We start from the raw sequence: 17,260 nt of genomic DNA, 5'->3' as shown, positions 1-17,260 counted from the left end.
ATTGCAGAGTCAAGGTTCATTGTGGAGTGAGAGGAGGGAGAGAGATATTCTGAAGGCCGAGACGTAAAGGTTAGCGATAATGGTGTCCTTGCATAAGAAGAAGACACACCAACACATTTGTTTGCAGCACACAACACACTTTTTGTATATGCACAAAAACTAAATTGGAGAATCTCAAATGGACCATTGTGTTTGAAGGTGAAAACTCCCTTTAACCCCACACACACCAGTGTCACACCCTTATTTCCCCCTAATACACACACACACACACATACACACATATATATACAGTCAAGACTCGTTCTCGACTCTTTTTCTTTTTTATCCTGCAAACATACACACACACACACCCACACTCTCTTTAGGCTTCAGGTGTGGTCATAAATCATCAGAGTGAGTGGCTGTGTTTCCCCCAAGCTCCCTTAGAGCCGGGGAGAGGGAGGTGTGTGTGTGTTTGTCTGTGTGTGTGTGTGGTGGCAGGTGGGTGGTTGGCGGGTTACAGAGGTTGGTAGGCCAGAGATGAGGCTGCAGCTAAATGGCTGCCCTCACTTCCTGTGTCCATCAAAGCCAGAACAAGCCACCGCTCAGCCTGTGGGTGCGACACACGGCCGACACCAGTGACAGCACCAGCCTGCATAAACACTTTTAAATGGACATGCATACACACACTCAACACGCACACACACACAAAATGTTCCACAAATTGTATTCCATAGATTGGATTTTTGTTTTATAGTTTTGTGGTTGATTGGACAAATTAGAAATGAGGAAATAATATTTAAAATAATTCAGATGTTATTTAATGTTGATGTAGTTTTGTGCACAAACTGTTGAGTCTTCCTGTCAAATCAATCACAGGAGCTCTCCCCTTCACATAAGCTGCTTTCAGACATGCACTGAACAGATCCTCTGGACATTCTTAGCAGGGGCAGTGAGTGTGAACACCAACGTCCGACTGAGAGCCTCTGGACTTACTGCAGACTTTCTCTGGCCAGTCCCCTTGTAAAGTATCTGCGGAGTATCTGAAGGAGCCAACGTGAGAACACAGCAGGGGATCCTCTGACTCACCGCAGGCAAGTGGGTGTGATGATGACGTGTTTAACACGCACGGAGATGTCAACAGAGCTTCTGGTGATGAGAGTCGACCGTGGTGTCGATGTGATTTAAACAAAAACACCTGATCTCCACCGCAGAACTTATGTACTTCTTCTGCCTGCTGCACAAATCACCAATAATAATATTCAGTTATTGTTATATTTGCTTGCTGTTCAAGTTTAATTTTTTGAATGTGATTCACTTTAAATAGAATGTTTTAAATGAATTTGATAATTTCTCTTTTTAAGTTAGGGTTCTGTATAAAAAAATATGAGTTCATGATTTTTCATGAATAATATAGATTTTTTTGTTAAATTTCTCAGTTTTTTAGTCTAATTTTCTTTTAAAAACTGTTTATATATAGAATTAAGAAATGACAACTTGACTTATATTGCAATATTTGTTAAATATTAGCAATTTTTGTAATATCATTAAGTCCTATCATACAAAAGCATTTGAGGACCAAATATTTTGTTCATAACCCACTGTATTTATCAACAATGTGAGATGTGAGTACTTAACATACCTCCCTCACCTCTTATCTCAAAGCACACATGTATTTACAGGGCGAACCGCCACACGATGAGGTTGATGTTCAGGCAGGTACCAACAACCTCCAAGGAAACCAGAGGTAAACATCTGCTCATGAAGCCCTTATATGGTGTGTTAGCTTGAGCGGTGGTAAAATGACGGCCAGAAAGATAAGATATCTGTGGTGATGTCTGGCATGAACATGTGACGGGAAAATATTTGAAAGTTAGTCAGGTAAATCATAATTTAAACCAGGTGAATTGTCCTTAAATCTAAAAATTTAGTCAGAGCTTTCAGAACAACAAGAAAAATGCTAGAAGTTATTTTGCAAGGTTTTTGTTTTTCTTTGATTCAGACCTGAGCCTTGACATTTTCATTCCCGGTTCTGATATTGAGGTCATATTAGTGCATTTCATGGCCTTTCAGGTAGAGCAGAGAGAATCTAATAACAGCAACTTATTTATCAGAGCTGGGTTTACTCTGGATCTCCTGGTTGTGTTATGTGATACTGACTGACTGAGCCCGGCTCACAGTTTGTATTTATATTGACTCCAAAGATCAATGCAATGTTCCTGCATTTGCCCCCAACGTGTTACATGTAAATAGAAATTAATCAATTCTAGCCTTTTTCCTATTAGAGTGGGTGATTATGAGGTTGTTCATGACGACCTGGTGCTTTAATTTCAAATCGCAGCAAACAATTGTTTCCATCACTCGAACAAACAACCGAACAATTTAAGCTTTGTCGAGCAAATGGTCTAATTGCATTATGGGTTGCAATTTGACATTTTTTTTGGCATAAAAAAGGTTTTTTCTATGATCTATTGCAATCATTTTGTCACTTACTGTGAAATAAATATATACACGGTGAGTCTATAATTGAATATGAGCAGCCTGTTAAAAAGCTACATCCATGAAAAACGGCAAGAATATTTGGCTTTAATTGCAAATAACTCTTTGTTTTTGATGTCAATTTATAAAATTACAACTTAGATTGTTGTAATATAATTAATTTGGATTATTGTGAAGCCCGAATTGTTCCCTCGAAGTACTATCGCCAGCCACCAAAATAAAGAGAGTTGAGAAATGACAAAAGGCAAAGTAAACAATCACAACTGAGTATTTAACAGAGCACTGTGATTAACAAAAAATCTCAAACAACGACAGCTGTTAAAAAGTGCCTCTTCAAAACTATATGAATGTTTCTTCGCTCCACTGCCGATGGGAAAAAAACAATTTACTGTCCAGAAGGGAAAAGTTGGAAAAATAACAAAAACAGAGGGGAGTGCGCGGCGCAGAGTAAAGAGGGAAGAAACAGACTAAGAGTCTAAAATGAAGAATCGAAGATGAGGGGGAGGAGGAGATGACGGGGAAAAAACGAGGGAGCAAGGACAGGGAAAGAAACTGGACAGAGACAAATGGCCACGGGAAATGGCCAGTGCAGGAGAGCCCGCCTATGAGACAACCCTCTCAGCGGCCCTAACTCTGACTGATAGGCCCACCGGGCAGCGCGGCCACTCCAATCCATTCCACTGCTGTCTGATTTCTCCCTTATTCTCTAAAAAAAAATATATAAAAATCACATTTCAAGCCCTATTAAGCCCACCTGACTTACCAGAATGTGTATTAGAACAATGTTGAGTTACCGCTTGTAATAGTAGTTTGGTGTTATAGTTTGTAGTTAAATACGAAATGTTTCATCTTGTCACCATTATAAATTTCGCTGCTGGGCGAAACAGTTTGTTCTCCCAATGTGTAGCGTGGTGTCGATATGTGGGAGACATATTATAGGACAACAAGGACTTCTTGCTTTTATGGGCAAACTCTTATTTTCTTTGGCTTAGTTAGAAGTTGTACTTTTCGTTTTGGGTCATATTCACTGCATCTCTTCTTTCCACTCTGCTGGATTCACTCACTATTTTGATTTATATTCTTCAGATTAGGCTTTTATCCAACTCAGAAGCTTTCTCTGTTGGTTGGAGAAGATAAAATATGAGTGCTGAAACTTATAAATGTTCACACCTTCCCTTATATCTTGATGTATGCAGTTGATAATCCAGCGTGTGAGAAGGCGGTCCAGATAATTCTAAATACTGTATTCATGTTGGTTATAGCTCCAAGGATGCAGTAATTGCCCTTTAAGAGACAAACATTGAGTCGATGTGTAAATATCGCCGAAGCAGCAGCGAGACTTAGGAACAGGGACAGGTAGGGATACAAGTAGGAACGTGGGATCATTGTTAGCTGTCTGCGTATGCAGTTAGATAAGTGAGTGCGACTGTCACCACCCGCAATCCCATTACTTTCCCCAATAAAGCACTGGCAGTCCAGTGATTACCTCAAGAACATGAGAACGATGAAGAAGCTTAATAGAAATGGGATCAGTTTTATTTTTTGAGAGCCAATCCCTCTCCCTCCCTCCCTCTCTCTCTTTCACTCTCTCCATCCGTCGCTTCCACAGGTGATGGCTCCAGGCCCTGCCCAGGTAATGCTGTGTAATAGAGTACACGTGTGGGCACCGGGGGCCTAATGGAGAGGGGTTGTGGAGTGCTTGTCGTGCTGCCTGATTGAAACTGATGGGCCAAGGTATAGGGGCCACAGAGTACGGCCACCCAACACGGCCCTGTCTCATCAAACAGACATTCAAGTGAACACGCACGCACAAGCACTTACACACACTTACCTCAGAGTCCATTATTCAATTTGGCCCTTCTAATGACCAGTGAATTAGGCTGCCAGAAGTGATTTGCCTTACTTCTGGTGGTACATGCTTTCCTCCACTCTGCATATTAAGAAGCAGCCATTCAGACGCTGCCGTCCAATGAGCCTCCTCCGACCAGTGAACACGACCAGATGAGCTGGGATTAGGAAGGCATCTGAGACAACGCACATTTCATAAAACTGGGGGTAGATGTACCAAGTTTTAGAAGTATTTTGAATCCTCTCGGTTCTCTGAGGACAAACGGCCTAGAGAGTATTTCCACTTTATACATTTTGCAATATGTGATATCTGCAATGTCACAAGGCTGCAATTACACAAGGGCTTTTAATTTGAAACCTTAAAACCAATCAATTGGAGTCACAGGGTGATGCAGAGAGACTAGCATGAAGTTTAATGTCAATCAGTCGGGTCACATCCCAGTGGTTTAAGATAACAACCATCCATCTGATAACTTCTACATCAGCGTGGTGCCACAGAACAACATGTGGTTCTACCTTAACAATCTCATTGCACGGTTTAAAGTTCATGGCACAAATTGTTGTCGTGTCCAAATCCCATACTGCTTACTGCTTTAACACATCGTTAAATGTGCAGTTCAAAAGAGTTGTACTTAGTTTCTTAATCATTTGTGTGTTTTGTGTTTTTGTTGACCACTCATCGTTCAAATAACAACGCACGCAGCACCCATGGCTGCTCAGACAGTGTAGCACTAGCAAAAGCGTATGTGTGGCCCCTTTAAACTAACCACATGTTGAGAACTGAAACCCAAATATTGTACTCACTCATGATTCAGACATTTTTAGGATAGATGTTGCATTTAAAGTGTTCAAATGAAAAAAAAAATAAAAAGAAAGAAAATAAATGAGTTTTGAGTAAAAGGCGAAATACACATGGAGTGTGCAGTTATAGTACATATTGTACTGACCCCACTGTAGGGTGCAAAGCTGTCCCATTATTCTTTATAGATTCCGCAGGTCCAGGTATCAGCTTTAATAATAACAAAACTCCTCTACTTTTGCTTTCTTCCATCTTTTCAAGGTTGTTGGGTGGCTGCCTCTCCTCTTTTCACTAGGAGCTGTAAAATCTATTTGACAGCTCTGATTTATGACACAGCATAGGCACCGAGTGCCTGTGGGGGGGAAAAGGAGTGTATGTTTGAGTGTGTTTGGAAGTGTGTGAATGTGTGTGCGAGCATGCCTGGCTCACCACTGCTGTGCTCAATGTTCAAGTACCTAACAGCTGCTGGAAACCTACAAATATTACCATGCATATATCCAGGTTGTCATAGTGCACAACTATGGTTTCATGCAAAGACACCATCATCACGATAATAGACACGACAGGGTAAAACCAATACGATCCAAACCAGCCTTAAACCATTGTGTTACATTTTTATGTTTGACTTAAATTTGACAGAAACTGATTTTCTTCCTAGTCAGTAAACATTTTCCCAAAGGATTTAACAGTGTTACTTTATTGAGGATCCACGATCCAACATTTACAATATTTCCAATGTTAAAACCCTAACATTGTGCATTAAACTATTTCAGGTTCAAGTGTTTTCTTTTGAGTTTTAACCGAGACATATTGAGCAGGATTGCGCAAAAACTTGCACGGGAACTTTTTCTGCCACTTTCTTAAACATTGCAAGATAAAGGAATTTCCGGAAGAACTTACACAAAAATTACACAGAGGTCTTGATGTAAGAAATCAGGCATGTTAAGGAGATTGATATCAATGAGTGTGTTTACTTTGGTTTGGCTTGATTGAATTTAAAAGGGGCTGTCTGCAGAGGTATGTAATGTAATGTAATGTAATGTGATGTAAGGTATGCTCTCTCTTTCGGTCTTCTGCGGACTTTGCATAGATTTTCTGCAGATTTACCCCCAACACAACTTCTGAATCAACCTAACCCAAGTCGAACCTGAACCACTGACCTCCAAAAAACATCTTTTCATACACGTACACAAACACACACCCCAACACACCTCCTGTCCTCTCCTCACCAAATGCCCAGCAGGCTCACAGTTAACACTGATGGCCACGTTCAAGGCCAGGTTAGACACACCGGGATCCTGTTCCCCCCAAGGAGATGGATATGTGTGTATACTCAAACATTTTAGTGTGTATGTGCTGAGGGGTGAGGGGTGGGGGGTGGGGGGGCCTGACAATAAATGCGGTGCAAGGACACAGATGCAGTAACGCAGATACGCGCCCGCCAGCGTCTTTGACACTGTCATCTGGGAGTTGAATTTCACACCTTGTGCCTCCGCTAATGTCAGACAGACAGGTGGTGCTGATGGGAGGCAGGGAGAGCACAGGCTGGGAAAGGATGAGGAAGATTGTGAAAGGTGACATAGGGAGGGTGAAAATGTTCATACTACCAAAGAGGAGTGATGTCAGAGGTGGGAGGAAAGACACTGGAGACAGATACACAGTCAGAGCCCTTCACTGCATGTCATGACCACCTGCTTTAAAATTAAGCTTCCTGTGAATCGCTGACAAGGGTTTGTACACAACACGTTTGTTTGGGAAAATCGGATTTTCATCCGCATACGTCCTGTTTCATTCATCTAAAAAATCCCCTCAGAAATAACCAGCTACAGAAGAAAAAATAACATTTCCATATCTATTTGAATCCACATTTACATTGAATCTACCCTAATGAAGTTTATCACTGTGGTGATGAATCCCTGCATACATCCCCAGGGCTGTGAAGTGTCTCTCCGCCAGCTAAACACACCTCGGTGGTTCGGTGCTGTCGCGCCACAATGGTTTTCTTCCCCTCCCCTCCTCTGTCAGTCTGTTACAGTCATTAGCAGCATGCTAATCGAGGCTAATTACATTGAGACAGGCAGACACAACTCATTTCTTATCGTGACAGAGTGCCGCTGTGTTTGCGGTGCCTGAGAATGTTCTGCCACTGAATGAGGCACGGCTCATAATTAACAGGTTTTTTGTTGTTGTTCTCAATTTGATTCCCATTGCTACTGCTGTTAAATGTTAATAGGTTTGTCTGAGCTTTTTCAGAGGCTGTACATCAATTTTCTTAGTCAACACAGAACAGCTACAATTATTCTAAGGAAAGGAAAACGGCAAAAAGCACAATTTCTAAATACTTTTCAGATAAGTAGTAAATTAATATATAGGTTATTATACCGAGAGAAGAGAACATTTTAAAAGAGAGCCTTGTTCTACAGAAAAAAGTATTTTTCATAGTGATGACTGTGAGCATAAGCCGGAGCAAAGCCCCCTCGCTGCCCCCCCCCCCCCCCCCCATTCAAGTAGCAAAAGCTCATTTTGGAGATTCTGCTGACATAGAAGAAAACAGGCCTGTGTTCCCCATTTTCCATATTTCATATACGGCCCATTGGAAAGCATCGCCTGCGAGTGTCATGGCGTGGCACATTTATGAGGGATGCCTTGAAGAACCTATCACTTGGAAGATATGCTTAAGTTGAGCATTTTGAAAGTCACTGTGCACCGGATGGTGATTTCACTTATAAAGCAAAGGTAAATGAAGATCATCTACATGGTAACTGGTCCCACCACTCATCCTCCAGTAGAGCATGACCGAGTGGCAGGTTATACTGCAGTAATAATACATTTTATTCACATGGCACAAAGCAAATAAAAGCAACTATGATTGACTAACATATGGGTTAAATAGCAACGTGAGATTATATTTAATGTTAATGAGGTAACAAATAGCAAACAGTCATCCATGGGCCTTTTTTCACAGTAGACATTATGACCGGTCATAAGCAGAGGTGTTACTAATAACATTAACAATGGTTCTGTTCTATTTGAGAGGCACCTGTGTGTCATACCAGTGTGACAGTGAGTCACCAGAACCCTGAAATTCAAACATTTATATTATTTTGATTTCTGGCATGGGGGGAAGCCTTGTCTGAAAAAGTCTTGTTGTTTGAGAAAATCAATTTCAAGGTGAGGTTTAAAAAAAATCTGGTTTGGAGATGCAACATTGAAGGTATTCATATATATATTACCTACCAACTATACGGTATTTCAATGTATTAGAATACAATATTATACTATTTCATACTTCTATCATACAGTTTCTCATATTTTTTCCTCTTCTTATACTCTGTCATTACACCTTAAGGGAAAACTCCTGTGTTACAAACTCAAAAACTCTTCAAACATAAATTCTCCAATTAAGCTTCATTAACGTGATTTTTTCTCAAATGGGATGAAATAAGTTTGAAGCACTAACATGAGGTGAAAGGTTGAACTGAATATAAATTCTGCTTAGGGCTGTGCTGTGGATTAGTGCTTATGAAAGGATGGCTCCCTCAAAACAGTGACCCTGGTCACCCCTGTATCGACACGTTGAGTGTCCTTGTGGAAGACACTAATCCACACTTAATGGACTGTCCGGTCCAGTGGTGCAGCACGGGTGCAGCACGGACTCTGCCCTCAGTGTTCAAGGGAACAGAGATTTCCTTGAGTCGGTGTCACATTATTCAACTGATGATTGTCTTAAATAAGTGTGTGACCTCATCATCTCAGCCAGAGCTAGCCGCCCAGCCCACCGGGGCACGCTGAGGAGCTCAAGCACTAAGCAACTTATCAGGGGGCTTCCAGCACGAGGCATTAAGCTGCCTGAGAGAGCAAACAGAGCAACGCTGGTCCAAAGTCCTGCTTAGTCATCGCTTCTCTGGGAGTGGTGAAAAAGTGCCACTTTCATTCCCCTGGTGATAAGGGCGAGTGAAAAGGCGGGAAACGGACCTGTGTAATGCTGATGGACGTAGGCAGCCTCTGCCTGAGCGGGGCTGGAGTGTGCAAACGGGGGCGAAAAATGCAGCATCAGCAGTGGTTGGATTTACTTGGATGAATGGACTCGGCTCGACGAGGGGCGGGGGGGGGGGGGGGGGGGGGGGGGGGGGGAGTTTGGAGGCGGTTGGGTGTCAAAGCAAGTGGCTGAGACATGGCTAATGCTTCCAGTGAGCTGTGGCCACCTAAGTAATTACTACCGCTGCTGTTAGGCTAATCCTCAGAGCAGAGCAGCAAACTCAGGAGAGTAGAGCTCCGAGCCTCCGTGGGGCTCCCGACACTTGACTTCAATTACACAGAGACACACACCTGTCAGTGTGTGTGTGTGGGGGAGAGAGGGAGAGAGATAGAGATAGAGAGAGAGAGAGAGAGAGAGAGAGAGAGAGAGAGAGAGAGAGAGCATGTAAAGAATGAGCAAGAGAGAGTTTAAAGGATGAGAAAGAGGGAGGGAGGGAGAAAAAGAGAGAAAGAGAGAGAGAGAGATAGAGAGAGTGCATGTACAGGAGAAGAGAGAGAGAGAGAGAGAGAGAGAGAGAGAGAGAGAGAGTGAGTGTGTGTGTGTAAAAGATGAGAGAGAATACCAATCAGTCACTAATTAATTAAAAAAAAGACATAAAAACATGTTCAATCTAAACACAGCAGTTTCCTGAACTTAAGTCTGTTAAAGTCCATCGATTACAGAAAAACGACAGAGCAGAGATGTGTGGCTGACATGTTAAATAAAGGACAGTGCATCAACAACATCATGTCTCTTGAATTGACTTACAGGTCTTTTAAATACTCATCAGAACACAAACCCCAATTTCCTGCTAGTTTGTATACATATGCTTTGGGTAGTTGTAATAATTTAATCAGATCAGGGACCCAGCGCTCTCTGTCCATGCTTCCTGTGTTTCTCTACTGACACTTCACTTTTTTAAAACAGGTCTATAATATACCTCATGATCATGAAATGCTTAGTTTGGATTATATGTGCAGACTTATATAATGGCTGGGCTAAAAGTAACTAATAAATGGATCCATATTCTTAAATATGCAAGAAAAAAAAACATAACAAGAGACAAATTTGTGAAAATGACACGATAAAGAAAAGAGGAGGTTCTTGTGAAATTCAGACAACTTTACAAATCAATGAAATTTGCTGTTACACAGAGAAACATGAACAGATTTCCCAGCAGCCTCCTGATGTTTGAGACTTGACCCAACAAGTGAAACAAACAGTTTTACTCCAGTGAGTGCACAGCTCTGCTCCCCCACCTGTTACTACACATTCTACAACCAGCTCAGCTCAGCATCACTCTCTGCGTATGAACCGCTGCCGTCAGGGGGGGGGGGGGGGGGGGGGGGGGGGGGTTACCTTTGCGTTCGGAGCGTTTCTTGCGCCGCCTCTTGAACCTGCGTCGGATCAGGCAGTAGTACGAGTCCAGATTCTGAGTGCCGCTGGTGAGAAGGGCCATGTCTCTGGCTGCACTTTCACTTTTAGGAAATGAACTAAACTGCTTCTTTAGAACTTGTCTACCTGTTCCCTCAACTCTCACAGCCACAGCTGGCTAATGATATTCAGGATGACCAACTCCACACACCTGCAGCGTCCCTTTGTTTCTACTTTAGTCTTCCTCTCGCATCCCAACTCTCTTTTCCTCCCTCCCTTTCCTCCTCCTCCTCCTCTCGCCGCCTCTATTCTCCGTTGACTCCATGTCTGCCCTATCACTAGTCAGGGAGGGGAGGCGAAGGGGGTGAGCGAGGAGAAAGAAGGAGGGGACTGTCGATGGAGAGAGAGAGACTCATGTTTTCGGATGGAGGTGAATTAACCCAGCGAGCGGAATCGGGCTGCTTACCTGTCTAATCCCCTCTCACAGTAACTGACATCCCAACACAGTCACAGAGAGAAAACAACTTCACCTTCTCCCCTATTCCATCTGCCTTACAGCTCATCACACACACACACACTGCGCTGTTGTGATCATCTGGTTGCAGAAATACAAAAGAATACGTAATATTTAAAGACACATCATAAAACCTTATATGAATGTGTTTTACCATTGCAATGATTTTCACCTTTGTTTCCTTTTATATCTTAAACATTAAGATTTTGTGTGCTCATACACCCCCCCCTTCCTCTCAGACTCACCAGCATGAGAGGTAACAGAAAACAATACTCTGCCTCTCTCTAGTGGTTGGTTTGTGTAATTACATCTGTGATGGCACCAAAGCGCCACATTATTAAACCATGGAGGTAAAAAGTTAAATGGTAAATTGTCTGCATTTGATAAACAACACTCGTCTTATTATACTTCACACTGCAGCTCATTTGCTCATCCACGTTCATTCAGTGGTTCACTAACACACACCGGACACATGGAGGCGATTTGGGGTTTGGCCGAGGGCCCACCGATGTTGAAATGATGCGACTGTGGTTGATTTATAAACACTTTACAAACTCTCTATATGAGGCCATTGTCAAGGAATTTTGTTGTGGAAGAGAGAAAATGAGTATGACTTGAAAAACAGAAGCGGAAAAAGTAAAGAGAGAGAGAGAGAGAAGCTCCACTCACCTTTGGCTCTGGTGTGTGACGTCTGCGATCGTAAAAAAAACCTGAAGGAGAGGAAGACAAGATGTTCCAAGTAAGTAAACAGCAGGGAGAGAGTTTGGCCGATTGCAGAGTTACTGTCAGAAACCTGGATTATGAACAGTTCAGGGTAAATTATTCGTGGTAGAATCAGAGGGGCAAAGACAAGTACACAGGTCGGGAGAACAGTCCCATTAAAAGTTGGTTATTCCGCCAGGTTTCCACATAAGATGGACTTTCCCCGGCAACAACTCGCTTGTGTTCCTGGACGACCACAGCTATTGTTTGGAGCAATGGAATGTACGTTTTTCCAGGTGAAGTGACTGAATCTATTTATCTTAGCTGGAAAAACGTGCTTCCAATTAATTCTCTGCAAAATAACCCATTAAATGCTTTCCTGTCTGAAGGCACGGCAGTTGGCAGAAACGAGGCCTTTACTGAGAAACCCATTGTGGCAGTTTTTTTTTTACATATGTGGCCAAAACGCTGATCTAAATCTGTAGAATTTCTAAATGATAAATAATCAGATTAATAAAATGTCTTCCTTGAGGATTACTGGTCTTTAAATTAACAAGAAGACCTTTCAGCGTTTCAAGCGACAGAGCAGAAAACATGGGTATTTTTTCTACTATTCTGAAACCAATTCATCATCCAGCTGGAAGTTTAGACCAGATAAATATTTACATTAAGTTTAGATTAATGGCACGGCGGTCTGTTGCAGACTGAATGGATGCACATGAAACAGGGAGCGATAACATGGTTAATGTGATGTGGAAAATATGTAGTTCCCCCGTGAGGCTACTGTACATCTCCCATGTTCCAGTCCAGAGGAGAAACCAGGCAGCAAACTGTTTTTACTGAGCTCCGTAAATCCAGGTTTTCTGTGTCATGCACCTGCAACATGGACACGGAACCTTCTGAGGCTTAACTCATTTAAAATCCATGAACACTTATTTGTTGTACAGAAGCTGAACGAGTTGTTTAACTTAAAACTTTGGTGGCCAGTCTGAGACAGACACATCTTTTATAGCGTCCTACAATAGCGCCACTGCGTATTAATGCAGGTAAATCATTATATTATAGATTAAATGTGTGGAGAAATCATTAAAAAAAAATCTGCAAATATGAAATCTAGTCACAAGGATTTCAGCCGATATGACGCGACCTTTGACCCCTTCACTTCTGCTCAAATAACTATATTATACAATACCAAACTAGCTAGTGCATCAATTTGGATCATATGAAGACAAAGAGCCAGTGGTGAACACGGTCTCATTGGCTTTAATGCTTGTTATTGGTGTGTTAGCTTTTGATAGCAGCAAGCTCGACACTTTGTCATGGAGGAAACACTGACAGCTGCAGGAGCACAGGTGCTACGGCCTCTGACAGATACTTTCCCCAGAACACAACTCGGGTCCGTGTAGCTCCGGATTTGAATTGGAGATAATTGCGGAAAACGGTTTGGGTCCCGTATTGAGGTTTGCAGGAGGCTTTTGGAAAAGCCCCATGCAGGACTTCGTTTAGCAGAGTAACAAAGATTAACTTTTTAACAAGTTACTTAACTTAAACACTAGCACGGGGAGAATCAAAAATGCAAGATGTGGTTTGAGAAACATTATGGGAATCAAACAGAATGATAACAATAACGGAAAATCAAAGGATGAGTGTGGGAGAAAAAAAAAGCCTTAAAGCTCAAAAGCCTTTATAGAGCAGCTGAGGGTAGAGATGACAGTAAAGGAATAAGAGACATGAAGGGAAAGGAGAAATACAGACAACAAGCTTGAGAATAGTAAAGAGGAGGATCTATAGATATTTAAACAATCTTTGAGTTGGGAATTGTAAGATAAAGAAATGAGGCAAAGCAAGATCGAGATGTGGAATCGAAAAGAGGGAGGTGAAGTGAGGAGAAGGTAACATAAGGTGAAGGAGAACGTTTCCAAAGTGTGGTCTGTAGCCCGCAGGATCATTTAAGGTCAATGAAGCTGTTTTAATTGCCGGCCCACTCCCCCACAGCCCGGCTCCCACAGCTTGATATAAAATGCTCCTAAAAACCAAATTAGAGGCTTTTTGTGTAAGGGCTTGCCAATTAAGCACATGAAGTTAAACCGAGCAGAAAGAGGGAGAAAGCGAAAGTGAGACTGCGGCTGAGAGAGAGTCCAACGGGGAGAAGGATTTGTGGAAAATGGTTAGAAAGATAGAAAAGGGAAAACAGATTTGTGATACGAGTTGTGGGACACAGAAGTCAGGACCAGAAAGGAGATTGGGAAACTTAAATATACTCCAGGCGCAAATTCATTCATACTTCGGTGTCCAAGCCAACCACAACCAGGGCAGGCCAAGTCTCACCACAGCTGCCTTGGCTGGGCGGCTGTGTTATTTTTTAAATCTTTTGTTTTGATTTGTTGCCTGTGAAGGAGAGCCGCTACTCCACTTCCCTTCATGTTTTAATTTATAGAGACAGAGCAAAAGCAGCAGACATGGGAGAATGGAGTCAGTGCGTGCTCCACAGAGGCCTGTGTTGTTCCACTGGCAGAGACTTTACCCTCCGCTCATTCTCTCTCTTTCTCCATCATTCTCTCTCTCTCTCTCTCTGCTTCCTATCACAAACTGAATGGACAAGAGGAAAAGAGGCTGTGGTTGTGAAGGCAATTCTCTGTGGTGTGTGATCCAGACTGAACAGAGTTCCAGACTCAAATAACATCTCCAGTCCTGGTGGCCTTTTGCAGTGGTTTGACAGCAGAACACAACTATTGACAAAGACAAACTCTTAGAGCGTTTCACAGGGAGGAAATCCAGACTACTGTGGTGAGCCCATCTGTTGGTTCATACATGTACAGTCCACTAACAAGCACAAAGCTCTAAAAATAGACACGGTAAACAGGTTTTTTTGTGTGGTTATCTTTCTCTCAAGCCAGTTTAGCTGAGTTTAGGGGCAGTTTCAGGGATGCAGAAATTTCAAAGCTCAGCACAATTGTAGAAGCTGGTAGATGAATAGCAAAGGTACGGTTGGGAAGTTGTTTCTTAAAAAAAACAAGAAAGACAAAGAGCCACAAGGTCTGTGGCCGCTGCAGGATGCTAATAAAGACAACCAATCACTTTAGCAGTTGTATTGATCGATTGCATTTTTTATAGTGTAGATTGCATTTGCTAATTTTTATAGGATTACCAATCTTACCTTTGAATTATGGTTCATGAATAGTTTTGGAGCTTCCTTGTGTTAACCTATAAGGGAATCACCCTCAGTAGATTGCTTATGTCCACAAACAGTCCTCTTATGAAGCCACATTTAGATTTACTTGATACAGATTTTGTATCAGATCTGCACCAAATTTCACACACAAAAATGTGTGATTTTATTTTAAAAAAAAAACATTTAATCAATATGAATTTCCTTGGTTCTTCAATGGCTCATGTCCCATCCCGCCACAAAATTTCATTACGCAAGTTTTTGCGTAATCCTCCTAACGAATAAACAAAGAAATACCCATGAAGATATAAGTGGTGTCAAACCAGGGTCAAATAGTGCAGCATCATTAAAGTGACATGTGGACAGAATAACATTTGCAATGAGTGAACAGGAACCTTCAGCTTCACCAAAATCCGGTCTGCTCGTTAGCATTTATAAGCTTTCCTCGTTAAAAATGAGGGACTACAAAGAAAAAGCCATCAGGCTAACAAGATCGTTTGAAGAAAGCAAAAAACACGCTAACAAGCAACGTGCAGAAAAAAATTAAACTTCAGCGTCTTCTCTTTGTTTCTGATAAAATACTTTTCGTTTCTTCCTCATAGACAAAAACGCACTCATGTTTTTCGCTGCATGCTGAAGCAGCTTTCCCAAGTCGCTGTGTGGAGACCCGGCTCCAAACCGGACATGTAGGTCTGTGAGCATGTCCCGCGGTGGCTGAATACCGGAGTGTGAAGGCAGATGAATAACGTCCAGGCAGGAACGGAGTTTCATTGCCTTGTGTGGAAGTGTGTGTTCCTCACTGATCCTCATTTTGTGCACGGAGTTTGGCGAGAGCATGAGGTTGTGTGTGTGATAGATTAGCAGAGACAGGAGGGGAGAGCCTTTGAGAGCTTTCAGAACTGAGAGGTAGTGTGTGTGTGTGTGTGTCTCAGCTGTGGTCATATTAGGGTTTAATAGGTGCGAACCTCCTTCCGGCTCTCTGTAGACCTGGTCAAAGGGCAGTGGGTGGATGGGAAATGATATGGGAGCTTCGATCAACTTGAGAGAGGTGATTAGAAGTCGACGGCAGAGGAGTACAAAGACGTTGGAGCCCGGGGGCCTGGAAGGAAACCGAGACTGAGAGGGCTGCTTATGAAAGAGAGACAGAGAGGCCAGTCAACCGCGTATGATAAGAGGAAGAGAGTGAATGCGTGACTGTAAACCTCGACTGCCGCTCTGCAGCCAAAAAATCAGGCCAATGGCTTGGTAACCACTGTCAACAGACATACATACATACACACACGACACACACACACACACACACACAGAAGACACAGACACGCACTTACACACAGTAGCCAGGGTCCTGATAAGCCATTAAATGCTACCCCTCCCTCTGACCTAGCTTTTCCCTCTCGCATACATAAAAGGGAAACTGTTTTGATTTATGCATCACTTAATTATGTGTGTATGTGTACTTATATTGTGACTGATTTTGTGTGTCTATATGTGTGTCTGTATGTATAATAATTCAAGGGAGATAGGAGCGGGATCACCCTGCACTGTCTCTCTCCATCGTGAGTGTCTGGCAATGTTTTTGTCTTACTGACACTCGTCCAGCAGAGGGCAGTAATGCTACAGGATGATTCATATTGTGCAGTATATGGACACATGGAATAACAGGATGGATGTTTTCATCTGCATGCATGTTTGAATCAGATTTTCTGCATGTTGTGGTTGTGAGGAAGGTCAAATCTCAAAGTGGATGAGATGCACTTTGCCTTTTCTTAGATTGACAGTTGTGGTCATTTATTGGACGGTCCAGCTCCCAGGTGTCAGTGTATGAAGGTGAGACGAGGTCAAGTGGTTCTAGAGCGACTGCACGGGCGATAAAAGAACAAGAAAACATCAACGAGCCCACAAGCTCAATGAAAGTCACTTGTTTGGGGACATTTCCTCTGTTGTCTCTGTGCCACTTGACTTGAAAGACGTTTCATAACAGGGTCCCCAGCGAGGAATCTAATAAAAAGTGATTTGTACTTTGGATGCTCAAAGGCTTGTGGCTGTACGGGTTTGGGGTTTCCCAGCAGTACAGTTCTGTATTCACATTCTGACGCCATTATGAGGAAAAAGGATTCTGCGATGACTGAAGTGAGGAATCGGGCTCGGCAGACAATGTGAGAATGACTATTTCAGTGCTGTTAGCGTTTACTGTAGGTGCTGGGTAGAATTCACAATGCAAGAGATGTGGCTATGTATTCCCTCCCTATCTGTCACAGTGCAGTGCTCAGAGGATTTTTGTGTTGCCAAAAATCACAGCATGTCGTCACCTCAATATGGTTTTTAAAAAAAAATTCTGCATTTCAATGATCAGTATTA

General features: G+C 42.5%; 1 protein-coding gene across 2 annotated transcripts in view; it reads right to left on the bottom strand.

Annotated features, from left to right (window-relative positions):
- The window catches only part of adarb1b (adenosine deaminase RNA specific B1b), a 104,081-nt gene that overhangs the window by 26,186 nt on the left and 60,635 nt on the right, over window positions 1–17,260 (bottom strand). The window contains exon 3 of one of the 2 annotated variants that reach the window (XM_053439554.1): window positions 11,701–11,741. Coding sequence is in view for 1 of the 2 variants with exons in the window: in XM_053439553.1 (XP_053295528.1) it covers window positions 10,503–10,602 (100 nt within the window). In the remaining variant the exon portion in view is untranslated. Of the gene's footprint in view, window positions 1–10,502; window positions 10,832–11,700; window positions 11,742–17,260 lie in introns of those variants that run through there. The other variant, XM_053439553.1, reaches the window with a different exon arrangement.

Source organism: Pleuronectes platessa, chromosome 14, assembly GCF_947347685.1.
Source record: "Pleuronectes platessa chromosome 14, fPlePla1.1, whole genome shotgun sequence".
NCBI lineage: Eukaryota > Metazoa > Chordata > Actinopteri > Pleuronectiformes > Pleuronectidae > Pleuronectes > Pleuronectes platessa.
This window is presented reverse-complemented; position numbering and strand designations above follow the sequence as displayed.